At 42.2% G+C, this 15,509-nt stretch overlaps 1 protein-coding gene across 4 annotated transcripts in view; it reads right to left on the reverse strand.

The window, feature by feature from the left end:
* Window positions 1-15,509, reverse strand: part of KDM4B (lysine demethylase 4B) — a 161,797-nt gene that overhangs the window by 60,372 nt on the left and 85,916 nt on the right. Inside the window, exon 9 of one of the 4 annotated variants that reach the window (XM_024222219.3) lies at window positions 14,151-14,517. The exons of the other annotated variants lie outside the window; for them this stretch is intronic. Coding sequence (XP_024077987.1) covers window positions 14,500-14,517 — 18 coding nt within the window. The 3' untranslated portion in view covers window positions 14,151-14,499. Of the gene's footprint in view, window positions 1-14,150; window positions 14,518-15,509 lie in introns of those variants that run through there. 4 annotated transcript variants of the gene reach the window in all.

Here is a 15,509-nt window from a genome sequence, read left to right on the forward strand (position 1 = left end):
AAGTGCCACATTTAACATTTAGGGACTGTTCGTGAAGGTGTATTATCAACCGGCGAAGCTGGTCTGTAATCACTTTCTCCTTTTGTCCCAGGTGACCAGGAAATCACAGTCCAGTCCCACACCCTGTAGGAAATAGCACACTGGCTTGTGTGTAGCACAGGGCCCTGACACTTTGAAATGAAGCCATCTTTTTGGTGACCAGATCCAAAAGACAGAACACACAAAGGATCACAGGTATTCCCATGATAGTCATATAAAGTTTGGATTCCTGGAGACATTGAAGGGCCCTGCCTACGGAACACCTCTTCGTGGGTTTCCCATCCCAAAATGATACTTCCATCATTACTATAACTTAGGGAAAGAATTTGGAAGTACTTTCCTAATTGCAAATCAGGCTTTTTCATAGGCTAGCACAAATCAGTATATCCCAGAGGAACACAACCACATTGTTATGGTGTTTGACCTGTGACCACGGGGACCTTATGGAACAGATTGCCTCACATGCGGTTGTGTATCATTGGTAGCACAAATACCACTGCAGCCAATCAGGACAACCCTTCATAGAGGTGGTCCAACTTTTCCAGTGACGTAGGCCTCATGAGTAGCACCTCCATGTGTCACATACAGAAACAAAATGGCATCCTCCATGTGGCATGACTTCACATGTACAGTACATGCAAAGTCATGCTGCGCAGAGGACACCGTTTTGTACAGCAGGTCTGCTGCATGGGCAGATGTGTTCAGGGGCCAGAAGGAATCATTCTGTGAGCCATCAGTTGGACCAGCCTCAAATCTGCCAGTGGGTAACGTGTAACCAAAGTATATGACAAATAACCAGCATGTGGAAAACCTGTGTTTTGTTGGGTATCATGCCAAAAACTATTATAATCAGTCAATTATAACTGTAAAACTTTTCATTATATGAATTAAATAAACCAGAAGAACATTGGAAAGAACTAATTCCATCATGAGCAACCATGAGAACCTTCCATCTTTGGCTGTCAACAGGGCTTGAACCTTGGACCTTCACGATCCCCAGGGCAGGCCTCTAACTCCTTAAGTTAAAAGAGCACTTTATCTTCTATAATCACCAAATTGTCCAGATGGGGGAAGATAATTCCTGTTCTGAGCAGGTATGCAGCTGCAGCATATGGTGAAACCAGCTCAAGAATACCTTGCCTCACTGCTCTCCCTCCACACACAGAGGCATACACATACTTTTCTAGACACAGTCTTGGAAGCAAACTCTACCAAGCCTGACATGCTTTTCAGTTTAGGGTGAATACTGGCACCTCTTACCATAAGAGAGTTTTTTATTGGATACACAGAATGCTCATTTACCATACAATGAATTAGCCACAGTATGTTCTGGCATTACTAGCATCTAGTATGTACTTTGGATTAACCTCTTTTCAGAGGTTAAGAAGCTAAAATTCACTTGGTGTATCTTCAAGTGCAAGAATTTGGCACAGAGAGAAAGTTTGTGCATAAATAAGGCAGGCAGGAGACTATGTATAGATCTGAAAAAGGCAAAAGATAGCACAGACAACCAAAGCTCTTTTGAAAACCATGCAATAAATGAAGCGCTCCTAATTCTTTCAGTCAGAATCGACATCCACCTGCGGATATTTTCAAAGCAGCATGAGGAACTGGTGAGTTACTGAGAACACGCAAGATCTGACTCCTTATTCATAATTCTCCTCTCTGAGCCACCCAGTGAAAACCTTGCACCTGTCACCATGGAACCAAGCTGCAAGAAAATTAGGAGCACTTCTGTCAGGAAAGACAAATGATTAAACAAACTGGAGCCAAAAATCAGGACAGGCAGTTTGGAAGGAGTCTGCTCCAACTACACGGTCACAAAAGGCAGCCTTCATTTTAAAGTGTTCTTTGTACACGTGGCTAAGGATTGGGGCGGGGGAAGGAAGTAATGAATACTAATGTTTAGAAGGTATTTTAAAAGGCATTGGAGGGGAAGTCAAAGGGAAGGGCATTGAGAGGGAAAACAGCCATTCCTCTCCCAACACTGCCAAGGGAATTTGCTCCTGGAATAGATGGTATTAATGTATTAACCATGCATCAATACTATCAAACAGGTAGCACTCCTCTCAGAGTTCTCCTGCTATGAGGCCACCTACCATACAGAGAGAGACAAAACAGCAGACTAGCTGAAGATGAATCATCTCCAACTAGACCACTGGAAAAGCAGCAGCAGCAAAAAAAAAAAAAAAAAAAAAAATGTTTTATTTCTAAGGGCCTTGGGGAGGGGAGCAGAGTGGGCAGGAAAATTGGGGCCCTGCTCAGCAAGCAAATGATTTAACCAAGGTAGACAGGAGTGCTGCAAGTGGAGAGAACAAGCATCTCAGCTGTAGTGACATCAGTTTAACGTGAACATTCATCATTTCCAAGGAGCCATGAGCACAAGGTTGTTCAATATGGACTCATTGTCACCCTGAAGGCAAGGAAAAAAACTCCCAGCCTGTGCTCACCCACCCATCCCTCTTACTTGCCTGACCACCACACCACCCTTTCCCCCACACACCCCCCTCAAGCACATCCATTGCATGCACACTCCTAGGAAAGATGAACAGGACAGAGATATGAGATGACTCATTTCCCCCGAAGCATGTTTACTGTGAAAGAATAAAGATGCATTTAAATTACACTTGTAATCGTTTTCTAGGTTTCCCACAGAGTTAGAGTTAGATTCCTGTCACCAGCAGGAAAAAGCCACAGGAATAGAGATGTTTGGAAGTATGTATTTATTTTATAACAGGCAGCCAAGTACTCCCATTCTTTGAATGGTTAAAGCTGCTCTCACTTGCTAGAAGAAGGGGGAACAGGGAACCACAAAGAGAGTGCTAGTTTTAAATCCTCCCACTGAACATTCATTCAGAGTTACATGACAGATGCACTGGCCCAGATTCCAGCACAAAGAGCATCTGTAGCCAGCCCCACCAATCAGGAGTATGAAAATGCTTTTCCATCTCAAAGCACATCTGATCTCGGTAAGTTACCATCTAGAAGATAACTCGTTTCCCAAACCAGCTGCTCTATTTTAACTGGCATACTCATCAAGGATACTCACTTTGTATTTGGGCTTTCAACAGGATCAAACAATGGGGACTTGAGTTCTGGGGAAGTAGGAGGCTATGAAAAGACAACTTACCTTCTCCCCCTCCCCCCCTCCCCAGCCAAGTGAAAGGTAAGAGACGAGCAGTATTAATAATACTCAGAATGTACCTAACATTCAGGGTATGACTACACTGCACATAGTTAGCCCAGGCACTCAGTTAGCCTAGCTCAAGTACAAGCATTCTCATAGCAGAACCACAGTCATGTTGTTATTTCTGTACTTGCCCATGCGTGTCTGTGGGCATATCCCATGGCTTTCTGGGCTGAGGCACTGTAGGATTCTTTCCCAGTCAACCTTGTCAACTGCAGAAAAATCTGCCTGTCTCTCAGGAGGATTTGTGGGAAGGGCACTGGAGAACTATCAGCACCTGAGTGATCTTGCCTGCACCCTCACTGAAAAGTGAATGGGTTCCAGCCCAAGCTAAAGCATGGCTCGGGCTTCAACCCACTCTGATGTACCAGGGTACAACCCAGACTAATGAGTAGCTATGTCACTCCTGCCCTGTAACCTAGGGTGCCCTTTACAATGCCTTGCTTCTGAAGCCTCCAACCTGGACTGCTCACAAACAGCCTCCAGCATGTAAGTCGCTCCTTGCTATGTCTGTGTTTGTGCTGCTGCCAGCCAGCCACACCTCGGATCACACCAGCCTTAACAATTACCGCAAGGTGACCCCAACGCACTCCCAGTCCCAGATTTTCCCCTAGAAACATATGTCCTACACTGCCCAGCCCTCTCCTGGACAGTACAAATATATTAAGTCTATAATTCCTTATGGGAATAATATTCACACCGCTTGCTACCCAGACACTTCAATTTGAACACACTGGATTAGATAAAACAATAAAACAAGTTTATTAACTACAAAGAGATAGATTTCAAGTGAGTACAAGTAATGATGAGGCATAAAACTCAGAAATGATTACAAGAAAAATAAAAATAAAACACTTATAGTTTGTTAGGCACCAGTATTAGATTAAAAATAAACTTCTCTCACCACATGCTTTCAGCAATCTTACTGACCAAACTCTTTAGGTCAGGTCCCTTCCCCCAGAGTCCAATGGCTGCTTCCTTTGTCTCTTCAGGTGCCGTGCATCCGATGGGCAGGGGGGACAAAGAGGGTGTCTTGGGGTATTTGCCCCTGCTTTTTATAGTTTCAGTCCACCTCTTGAAAAACACTTCCAGTTGGGAGCAAGGCGACAAGCAGTCTGTGGGGCAGGAGACTTCATGCTATTTCTTTGCTAAGATGTAGATTTTTGCCCTGGCCCCTTTCCTGTTGAAGAATGGCCACTTAGCAGATAATGGTCCATCAGCCTTGTCTACACCTGGCTGAGGAGTCAGCTTGCCTTTTGTCTCTGAGGAACTGGTTTGGCCACTCCCCAGACTTATCTGGAAAACACTTTTAGTCATGATTTCTGCTTGCGTTTATAACTTCATATATAACCCTGCTATATGTGCATTTTGCCATGACATTACTGATCAGCAAATTATGAGTTTTTAAATTATACCTTACAAGGCATATTTTGTACAAAGATTATTACAATAGCACATAGGGTGTAAACACAGGGGTATATTCTTTCATACCCATACTTCCAGCTATGCAAGCAAACATGGATTCAAAGAGCAAATAAGCATATCCTTGAACATTGTGTGTGAATATTAGAAGATGTTGGGTAAAAAAATACATGTAGGAGTATGGCTTAAGCTTACATTGTAAACACCTCAGATCTGGAAGGAGCTGTACCAACATTAATTTTTAGTTTTAACAACTGAAAGTAAAACCGTATCTGGTTCCACTTCCTTCTAAGCCCCACACATCTATAACTAGGGGCATCATTTCATTTGCAGTGGGTATTCTTACTACGTCTCCCACACCAAATGACTGTCTTCCCCACTCCTTACCCTCTCCACAACTCTTTGCAGTAGCTAACACAATGGTACTAGCACTCAGTGAAGCACACTACACTACGACTAACAACAAGTTCAACTAACACACAACTTAATGTCTAAGGGCCAGATTCCGAAGTTCGTACTCAGTTTCTAACAAGGCAAGTCTTCTGCTGACTTTACTGAGAGTTTTGACTGAGCAAGGACGTACATTTTTATTCTGATCAACTATCATAGTTTCAGGTAACTGCACCTGTATTCCCCCTCTGAGGCCCCTTGAGGGTCACCCATTTAAGGTTTCCAGCTCCCAGCGGTAACCTCTCTTGGGCTGAGACCCTCATCTCTCCCTCCTTACTGGGGTTTTAGGCTGCACAGAAGTTCTATAGTAACAATGGCAATCTCCATTTCTCATGAGTATTTTACCACTGAAACTTCATGAACTTCACATCTACATTGCTACATACTGCTCTAGCCAGAGAGGCAGACTTTACGGGAGGAAAAGTTCTGATCCATCCCAGACTTGCTTAAGACATATGCAGTCCTTCCATGAATGGCTGGGAAACATGAATGATTGAGAACACGGGTTTTTCCTCCTCTACCAACTGGAACACAATATTTATAAATAATGCTCCAAGAAAGATCTACTCCCACTAAAGCCATCAGCAAGAAACCACTTATCCAGTTAAAGTGTCCAGAATTTATGTGCTCCTTGAACTGAGAGGACCAATGTTTTGTTTGGTGACAGGCATCTTAGGAACTGTTCTTTTTGCTTTATGCCCACACTCATTGGCGGACCCTCCAGTATCATCTTCTGAGGCTATTCCAATGGAATGACACCAGCTGACACAACTGTAAGGTAGATCTGCGAAAGGATTTTTGATAGGCTTGTAATGTGAACCTCCTTAAGCCTCCACTCTGCTGCATGAACGACTGGAGCTGGTGGACTCCTGTGTGACAGGGAAGCTGAAAGAATAAGCTGCAGGGAGCCCATTCTTCACGTAGCTATTTACCGCAACCACAAAGCACCTTCAACACTATAAATCAGAGGGTTAGTGAGACACAGAAAGACCAGGAGATCATGTCAACCTCAGGAATCAACTGGGTCAGCTTTCTATTCCAAAAGGCCAGCCCATCTCCTCTGGGCCCTTCAGTAATCACCCAGAGCAGGAAAATTCATTACCAAACAGAAGAACAAAGTCTTCAAAAGCACCAAAACCAATCTGGTTTACACTGTATGGTAATTAAGTTTGAAGTAAACCAGGCTAAGTATTAGAAAAGGCCTCTCCTTTTAAAAACTGAGTGCTGAACTGAGAAATCTCAGATGGGCTGCAATCTTCACTGATCCCCCTCAGAACTGGAGTAAGAAAGAGGCACCATCATTCTGCTTTAAAAAGGTAAATATTCTTCCTCTGATAACAGAAAGCTTGCAAAGCAATCTCAACAGCTCTGTAACAGGGTGGCTTGACCTGAAGGGCCAGAAGGCCTGCAACAAGTCTGCCTTGATTACTAAGGAACCACACCTGGGAGAGATGAGGTATCTTCTCTGTAAAGATCAGCAGGAAGCTGCAATGAAGGGGGGAAATGCTCAGGGATCAGAGATTGCTAGGCATGAGCATGCTCCAGCAGAGTCCTGGGAGTTAGGACTGAGACACCAGCCAGATAGGGCCTGCCAAAGCTGGAAAGGCCCCAGGCAGGAAGGCCTGGGAGGAGGAAGAGAAACTTTTGTTTTGTGTGGACTTTCGGAATGACTGTTCTGGGATTCTGAGTTTTGTTTGGTGTTTATTTCATATTAATAAACCCAATACCCAAGGAGGAAACGAGCCTGGGTGAAGTTTTATTTGAACAGTCCAAGAGCGAAACTGAGGCAGGCTGCCTGCAGGGTGACCCCAGGCCACACTTTCAAATTATTCCTGCCAACTCCTCAGGAATTATATTAACAGGAAACTAAACCCACCTTCTTTGATAAAATCCATTGACACCAGTGTGTCAAATAAGCAATGCTTCAGCAGTTGGCACATCCCTAACTTGTTGCCCTGCTTTATTTCACAGTGCCTTTGTTGTAAACTGCACTTTATAGACAAGATCATTAATATCCAGGCACTTAAAATCTAAATTAGACACATATCAATGACAAATGGCAAGCCATGGTGGAAAAGGTTCAGGTGCAGTAAACTATGGGAAAGAAATACTGCCCCGAAAAGAGCACTTTTTCCAAAGAAAGGCAGGCTACATATATTATTGTATGTAGTCTTGACTATATTTTTTTTTAAAAGGAAACAGGCAAGCAGGAGAGCTGGAGTGGAGATCTGTGATGGAAAGCTAACCAGGAGGAGATGAAGGCTACTTGTACCAGCACATAAAAGTAGGACTCCGGCAGACAGAGCTTCTTGACCCCATTTTGTATTGAGACAGATAATTCTAAGACTGTCTTTGGAGTAAATGGGAGATGAAATGAAGCTATGAAAATGCCAGCCTGCAGTAACATAGATGTTATCAGCCTCTAGTGTCTGCTATTAATATAATAAGGAACATAAGAAATTGCTCCCATCCACCTATATCCAGTCAGGTTTGCAAAAGAAATAGAAAAGCTGACCTGTGATACGCACATGAATTTCTTGAGTAATTGCAGGTTCAGAAGTGCCTTCTTGAATAAGGGAAGACTATAGGTATAGGCTGTTTAGGGGGTTCTAGCTGGACAATGTAAAAATGCAGGCTATAAAAAGGGTTATTAGTAGTGTACTTGATTAAATAGTATCATCTTATAAGCTTTACTGATTGACAGAGGCCTTGTACAGATGACAACAAAGCAAAGCCAACTAAAGCAGAAATGCAGAATGGGACTGCAGCCTTCTGTAGCTAAACTACACATTACCAGGAAGAGAAAACAATCAGTTGCTTTATTTCAGCCATAAGATCTCCTGGACAGTATTAAACAGAGAAACCAAACAAAACAGAATTAACTGGAGACCACTATCGAAAGGTTCATGAGAAGATGCTGAAGGGGGCAAAAACGTGTGAGGGTATGAAGCATTTCCTCTTATAATCTCCGCATCTAACAGTCTGCCTGCAAACACTGACTACTAGCGTACAAAGAACAAACACTCACACTCAAATAAAATGGCAATACCATTTGCATTAAGTTATGGATCTAAAGAAGGGAATTCAGAGCGCAGGCTAACACCTGAAATGTTGTGCCCCCCTCTCAAACACAACCCTTCAATATCATCCCCTTAGCAATCTTTCCACTCAGTAAATACCAACTGATTAATACAGCCCAGCTCCAAAAACATTAGAATCTTGAAAAGTAACACTTCCTGCAGGAGTTCGATCTCTCCATGTGACATACCAAGGAATCTAGAAGTGGTTGGGAAGGCCTGGTGATAGTGCTCCATGCTGATATACATGAGTCTAAAGCTTGATATCAGATTTCTGCCCCACCCCATAGGCCAGTAGAGCCACTGGTTCCACAAAGACAGCCAGAAACAACTTGCAATGCTCAACTTCAGCTCCTCGTGTTGAAATGGCATTGGCAGGCTCTGGTAGGTTCCATTCAAGCCTTCTTGACTGGAAGGATGATGGCTGCAACACAATCTCTTGAGGACAGGTTGAGGCATTTACAGGGATAATGTGATGATTTGGAGATCTATGTACAACCTATGGATTCTGACTGATTTTATAAACTCTGTCTAATTCCAAACCCCAATGTGTAATAAACGATCCATGGGCTGGATAAGGACTACATAACATAACACACCCCTTGCCTGAAATAACAAAAGTAATCATTATCACAGTTTAATAACTGCTCTGGCAGGACAATGGGTATACTAAAGAGGGTGCTTAAGCTCGGAGAATCCGGTTTTCTTGGTGGTCTATGGGGAGGGGGTTTGGAACAGGAATTTTGCCCAGAAGAAGAGGCAACAAAGAAACCTGGTGTTAATACTAGTATTTAAAGACTCAGACAAATTACACTTGAGACAGCAGAGAGGAACAAAGAGGCATGCTTTCATAGCAGAGGGGACCTTTTTGGACTACTAGACCACCCAGGAGCTGAATGACACTGATTGCAGAGGTCAGGCAGAGACTCTGTATTCAAGAAGAGAAGCCATATGCAGGAATGGGATCCTGGACTCCTTAGACTCTGACCAAATCCCAAAGAACACTGCAGACTGGTGAGGAAACCGAGGCAGAGATTTAGATGCAGGTGATCTTTATTTTGTCTTGATCCGTTTCTCACTTGTACTAAGTAAAGAGTAATTCTGTTAGAAATCTTTGCAAAAGACTGTGGTAGCTGAAGCAAACAGGCATGTCCCTGAAGAGGTAAACCCTAAGCTAGAGTGCCCACAAGACTGGAGCTCTGGAAAGCAACTGGGTCGTCTGGGGGGGGTGCTGGCACTAGTTTCATGACTAGGCAGTTGGACCCCAAGTATCATCTCCAAGAAGGGGGTGCTGGAAAGAGAATGAGGGTACATCTACTTTGCAGCTGGAGATGCAATTTCCAGCTTGGTTAGACGTACACACACACGAGCTTTGATTGAGCTACCACACTAAAATAGCCCAGCCACAGCAGCACAATGGGTTAGCCTCCCAAGTACGTACCTCGGTTCTCAGACAAGCCTGGACTCTGCAGCACCGACACTGCTATTTTTAGCACATTAGCTCAGTCAACACTAGCACATGTTCACCTACCTCCAGCAGCAGTATAAACGGTACCTTGAGAGTGTGCCAAGAATCCCAGAGCCAGAGGCAGTGACTGAACTCAGTTCAGATTCAGGAAAGCTTAAAAGCACAAAGTAATCACTCCCTAAACTGGGTTAACGGCTTGGAAACATCCTCTCATTAAGCTCTGCTGCAGGAGGCAATCGAGGTATGCATGATCGGGACAATTTCCCTACTTTGAGAGAAGTAGACTGTTTAAAATAGCATGTGAAGAGGTTTCAGATACTTTTTATACACCTCTCGAGACAGAAAGGTGTTTGCCCGGTATTGGTTTATGAGAAGTGAAAGAGGCAGAAAACAATTACTTGAGAGATTACTTCCTTCAGGTCAGGTCAACTGAACACCTGTTCTGATCAAAGAACTGGAAAGAAAAAGAAAAAAATAGGCCAGGCCTGAGGCAGAAACCACAGAATTCAGCTGACCATCCAAGGTATCCTGTCTGCCCAGAACCAGGACCTGAGTCTGGGACACAGTAAGCAGATACAAGAGAGAGACACAAAGCTGACTTGATAATCGTACCACGCACTGACCCTTAGCTTACTTAAGGCAAGGATTTCTTGGATAAAGATGCTAATATGGTAATGAGCTGTCTATCAGTGACTAGCTGACAGATAACAGTTCAGACCTCTAAGACTAAATATTCCTGTTCAGCTACAATTATACACCCCTCTAGTCATTTTGACTCTTTCCCATGTTCACCTCAGAAACATTTAATTTCCACTGGGTTCTTTAAAAAAATTCATGTTATAGCAGCAAACTAGCCACTTAAATGCCCATCAGACCAACTTCTAACTGAATCTTAAACACACACACACACACAGGTGTTTACTAGCCCTAGCTACAAGTCTACAAAGATGTAAGGTACACGTATCTATAATTAGTTGCCTATGCAACTTTACAGCCACTGCTGAAGTGTTGATTTTCTTCGAACGTTGATACTTGTCCTACAATTACAGCAGAACTAGTTTCTAGTAAACTGATCATTAAACTCTGCTCTGGTTAGAATGCATTTTTGCAGTCTAGACAGGTTCTCCTGTTAGCAGTACTTTCTATCTACCTGGCAGGCAATTAGTGCTACTCTATGTAGGTTTTTCTAAGGTCACCCATCACTGCAGTACATGAGCACCTTCTTATTGTATGTCATTAACATCTTTCCTTCCATCCACAGCTCTAAGCAGAGCAAAATCTATGCTCTGAGTCCCCAATGTCAGAGCATATGGAAAAAAGAGCACTGTCCATCTGGCTAGTTGCGAAAGGCCTGTTATGGACTTCCTGTGTTGTGGTAAGGAGAGGAGTCAGCCTGCTTGTTGCAACCCGGAGAGATGGAACACCAAATAGGTTGGTTTTTTTTTTTTTTTTTTTGTTTTTTTTTTAACTGAAATAATATTCTGTACTTCCACAGTGTCATTTCTAAGCACTTTAAGAACTAGGATAGTGACTTAGGGAAAAATCACTCTGGTATAAGCGAATATAATACAACTCTGTTTGACAGCAAAAAAACGAAATAAACTAACAAAATCAGATTAGCTGCTTTAGTCAACTCATTTAAAAAAACCTGTGGTATTTAACCAGAAAAGAACAGTCCAGGATTTTTCTTTCACCATGAAAAGCACAGGCAATCTGAGTTTACACACAACCATCTGACATTTCATTAAATCCTTGTTTAACTTAAAAAGGAGAGGTCAATGAACTTATTGCTCATATACCATAACAGAGCTCACACCTCATCCAGAATCCCCTACCCTGGCAACAAATGGTTAACATACACACATGCAACTCATGACTTTGGAAATAGTAAATGGAATCCTGTAAACAGAGAAGTGTCACCTGGTGCAATGGAAATAAATTGGGCATCTCCTTCCACTCTCCAACTTTCTTTCCCCAGATGTGCTCAGAGTTCTCTATGCTGTTTGTTCAGTAATTTCACGCTATGCCGCTTAACAATGTGAGCATGGAGGCTCAATCTAAAACTGCACTTCCCAAATGTCACTTGTTTGTGAACACATGGCTGAGCTCAAAATTGCTTTTAATATTAGAGCAGTGCCCGGTGGCGCCGCTGTAGTTAAGGGTTTGTCAAAATTTCCATGATTAAACCCCCATTTTCTGGGGTTTACAATTCCAGGAACATTTGCTACAGACTGAAACTTAGTATGCCAGGTTGCAGCAGACCTGAGCACTATTTTTAAAATTTCAAATCAAATTTACGTAGCCATTTTATTTTATTTTTAAAGTCTGATGCATACAAAACTTATTTAAGACCTCTTGTGGGTTTTAGGCTTTTCTTATTGCTCCTTTAACTCCAAAACACAATCTCAGAGTTATGGCTTCCATTCCACCCTTCCTTATTCTGCAGAGCACAGATATAAATAGAATATGGCTTAGTCTACAATCTCAATAAATAATCTGACATCTAACAGGGTGCAAACACCCTAGGGTAGGGTTCAGCTATTTGAGTGGGGAAAGAGGAGGTAACTACACAAGATCTCCATAATCCCATAGTAGCTGGATGTTTCTGCTGTAAAGGTCTGCATTTGATTAAATGTCAGCATTGACCAAATTGTTATTGTTAAGCTTTGGAGTTTATACCCCATGGAGATTTATCTATAAGAAGCTTTTTCTTTTAAGTTTCATTGCATTACACTAGCACTGGTACTAGCTATGGTAAAAACATTGGCATTGGCAGGCAGCAGGATTTTATTACCACTGTACGTCTCCTAACTCTGTTCAAAGATGGCCTAGATAACACAACCATAAAAATACAGTGGATGTTCTATACTAGCGCTCCCACCATTCCCAACCACAGCTGCAGTGGGGCTAGTCTGATAGTGGGAATTTTAAGAAAGCTCAGCATATGTAATATTTGAAATGAGATCACTCATTTCAGCTTGTTGATTCAGACAGAGCACTGCATTTGATCCTATGAAAAAGTTTTCTCCATAGCCATGAGGGCGGTAAGTTTTTTATTTTTTTTTTTTAAGCTTAATTTTTTTTTTTTTTTAAACTGATGCACCCTCCTCCAGATAAGAGTTTATGACATACTGGCCAATCCCTACTCCATCTGTGCCCGCACACAAAAGGATCTGTTTAAAGCTGGGACAGCCAATACTATTATGAATTTCATGGCTTTTGTAGCTTTAAGATAGCCCGTTATCTTACTTTGCACTGGAAGAGGTTTGCTGGGTATTATTTCAGTATAGGTTTGGTTTAATTGCATCTAAAAGATTAAAAAATGAAAATAAAGTATATTAAGTGGCTAGCTACAGTCCAGTCAATACTGCCAGAACCTCCTAACATTCCTCCCAGAGCAATAGCCAACTGGCAACTGTACTAATTGTTTCATGACCTGGCCCATCTGGTAGCAAAACAGCAAGCTCTGCAACTCCTTGGCATGTATTTTTGTGAATTTAGAGTCATCACTCCTTGGAAAATTAATGGTAGTGTCTCAAAAACAGAGTTCAGGATTCATGCTTCAGGTCATAAAACTAGTTGGAGGTTAGAAAAATTTTGTCCCATGGTATATGATTGCTCAGTTAAACATAGTCTGAAGGTTTAAATCTCTTCCTGAAGAAGCTAGCATTGGCCACGGCTAGAGACATGAGACCAAACTAGATGTAAAATTGATCTGTTCTGATGTGGCACTCATTCTTAAGAATGATAATTACCCCTTTCCCCTTGGCTGACTATTTTCTAGTGTTTATTACACTGGTGTCTAATCCCAGCCTAATCCGAATGAGTGTGCCTACATCTATGGCTCTCATTCACCACCTCCCCACTATAAGACTAAAAGCAGAATCAAACTGATAGAGGGAAACAAGCACTGATCACAATGTGACAAGACAGGACAGCACTGGCTGATGAATTCTCTTCATGCCCTGAGCTATATCAGCACTCAGTGGAATTCCCATCAAGTGGCCTCACATCTCCTCCAAACTGTCAATAAAAAAACCCTGCTAAGATGTATGTTTGTGGAGTTAAGGGGAATTTATTTTAGAACAAGCACAGAGTTCAGATGTCAAATTTGTCAGCTAATAATAGATCCTCTGAGACCATGGGCTGAAAATTACTGGAAAAATAAACGAGACAGGCGTTTCACCTTTCAGTAGCCTAGAGGGATGGACATACTTTCTGTCGGATGAGCTGCTCAGACACTGAAGATTATGGCATTTGATAGTCACAGCCAGTCTGCCTGTGCCTGCTTAGGCAAATTCACAGAACACCGAACAGGGAGGGGAAGGAGATGTAGCAGAGAAAAAAGAACAGGAGTACTTGTGGCACCTTAGAGACTAACAAATTTATTAGTTAAGGTGCCACAAGTACTCCTGTTCTTTTTGCGGATACAGACTAACACGGCTGCTACTCTGAAACCTGTCATTAAGCAGAGAAAAGTGCTTCTTCAGGATGAAGTTAGTCACAAGCAGCTTTGCTTTCTATTTGGGTAGATGGTATAAATCCAATAAAGAATGACAACTTGAAATAAAAAAGAAGAGAAGATAAACAGTAACATTTCTTAAAGATATCATGGTTTCTGTGATTTCACAAGTTCCTCGACAGCCTGGTATTGGAGTTATGGAAAGAGATCATATTCAGCCTCTAGAGAGAAAGCAGTGCCTCCCATCACTCAAGCAGCAGTCATTGATGGTGATAAATGAGCAGCATTGATTAGTTCTGAATAGAATCCTGTCTAGGATGTCCTGACTTGGTTGGGAGGAAGATGGTTGAAGGAACTATGCCTTGAAGATGTGTATGTTAAAGTGAGAGAGCTGTCAAAAACAATGTCGTCCCTGGGGAGATGAAAAGAGGGTAAAAAACTTCTATGACTAACCATGCACCTCCTCTTACTCACAAAACACAAGTCATTTCTTAAAGAAAAGTGGACACTTACCTTTTCTGGACCAAACTGAACCTTCACTATAAATAAGCTATACACATTTCAGGATCCCAATCCATGGAACAAATTATTATTTTGATCATTATGAACATTAGTGTTCAGATTCTCCTCCTGAGTCTGAGCTATGCTTTTCCTGAAGGATATGCTTGTAGTAAGCTACCCTAGGGCAGAGATTGTGTTTTCCTCTGTGTTTGGAAAGGAACATAGCACATTTTGGGCAATACCCCCAAACTAAACCACCATCAGCATCTGTGTAATCATTCATCCTTTTTCATGGCCTGTGGGAAGGGGATCCTTAAAAGGACCAGAAATAACACACCCCTATTCATACTTTGTACATGGCACCACCACATCTGAGCATGTCACATCACATGATCTAAATACATTAAAAACACTACCCATTTAGGGCAAGATGTCGAAACACTTCTGCCATCCACTAGCTCTATTCATTAGCTTGGAAGGTATTTCCCTTCCGCCATTACTAAGCACTCAGATAAATGAGTATCAAAACAAATGCTCCATACACTGTACCCTGAAGGCCACCAGCTCTAATTCTGGTGAGCTGTCAAAGGGAACAAGTTACACAGGAAAAGACCTTCCATTGAAGATACCCTGCCAGCTTTCCCTACAGAGTTTTGTCCCAGGAACCAACAGCTGCAGCACTTCAGTTGATTCTAAATGAGATAAAGAGTGAGTAGAGGGTGTTTTCAAGTATTCAGGAGAGAAAGCAAGCTGCACATATTACAGAAATTGAGTTGTTGTCCATTTTTGTTAGGAGTTAAATGGCTACATAAAACTCTTTTTTTTATTTATTATGCATTTGGGTACATAGCATTAAAATATAGCAGTCACAGGCTATTCTGGGATAATATTTCCCTGTGGAAC

This window comes from Terrapene carolina, unplaced genomic scaffold (assembly GCF_002925995.2).
Source record: "Terrapene carolina triunguis isolate 2854851 unplaced genomic scaffold, T_m_triunguis-2.0 Scaffold194, whole genome shotgun sequence".
In the NCBI taxonomy this organism is placed as follows: Eukaryota; Metazoa; Chordata; order Testudines; family Emydidae; genus Terrapene; species Terrapene triunguis.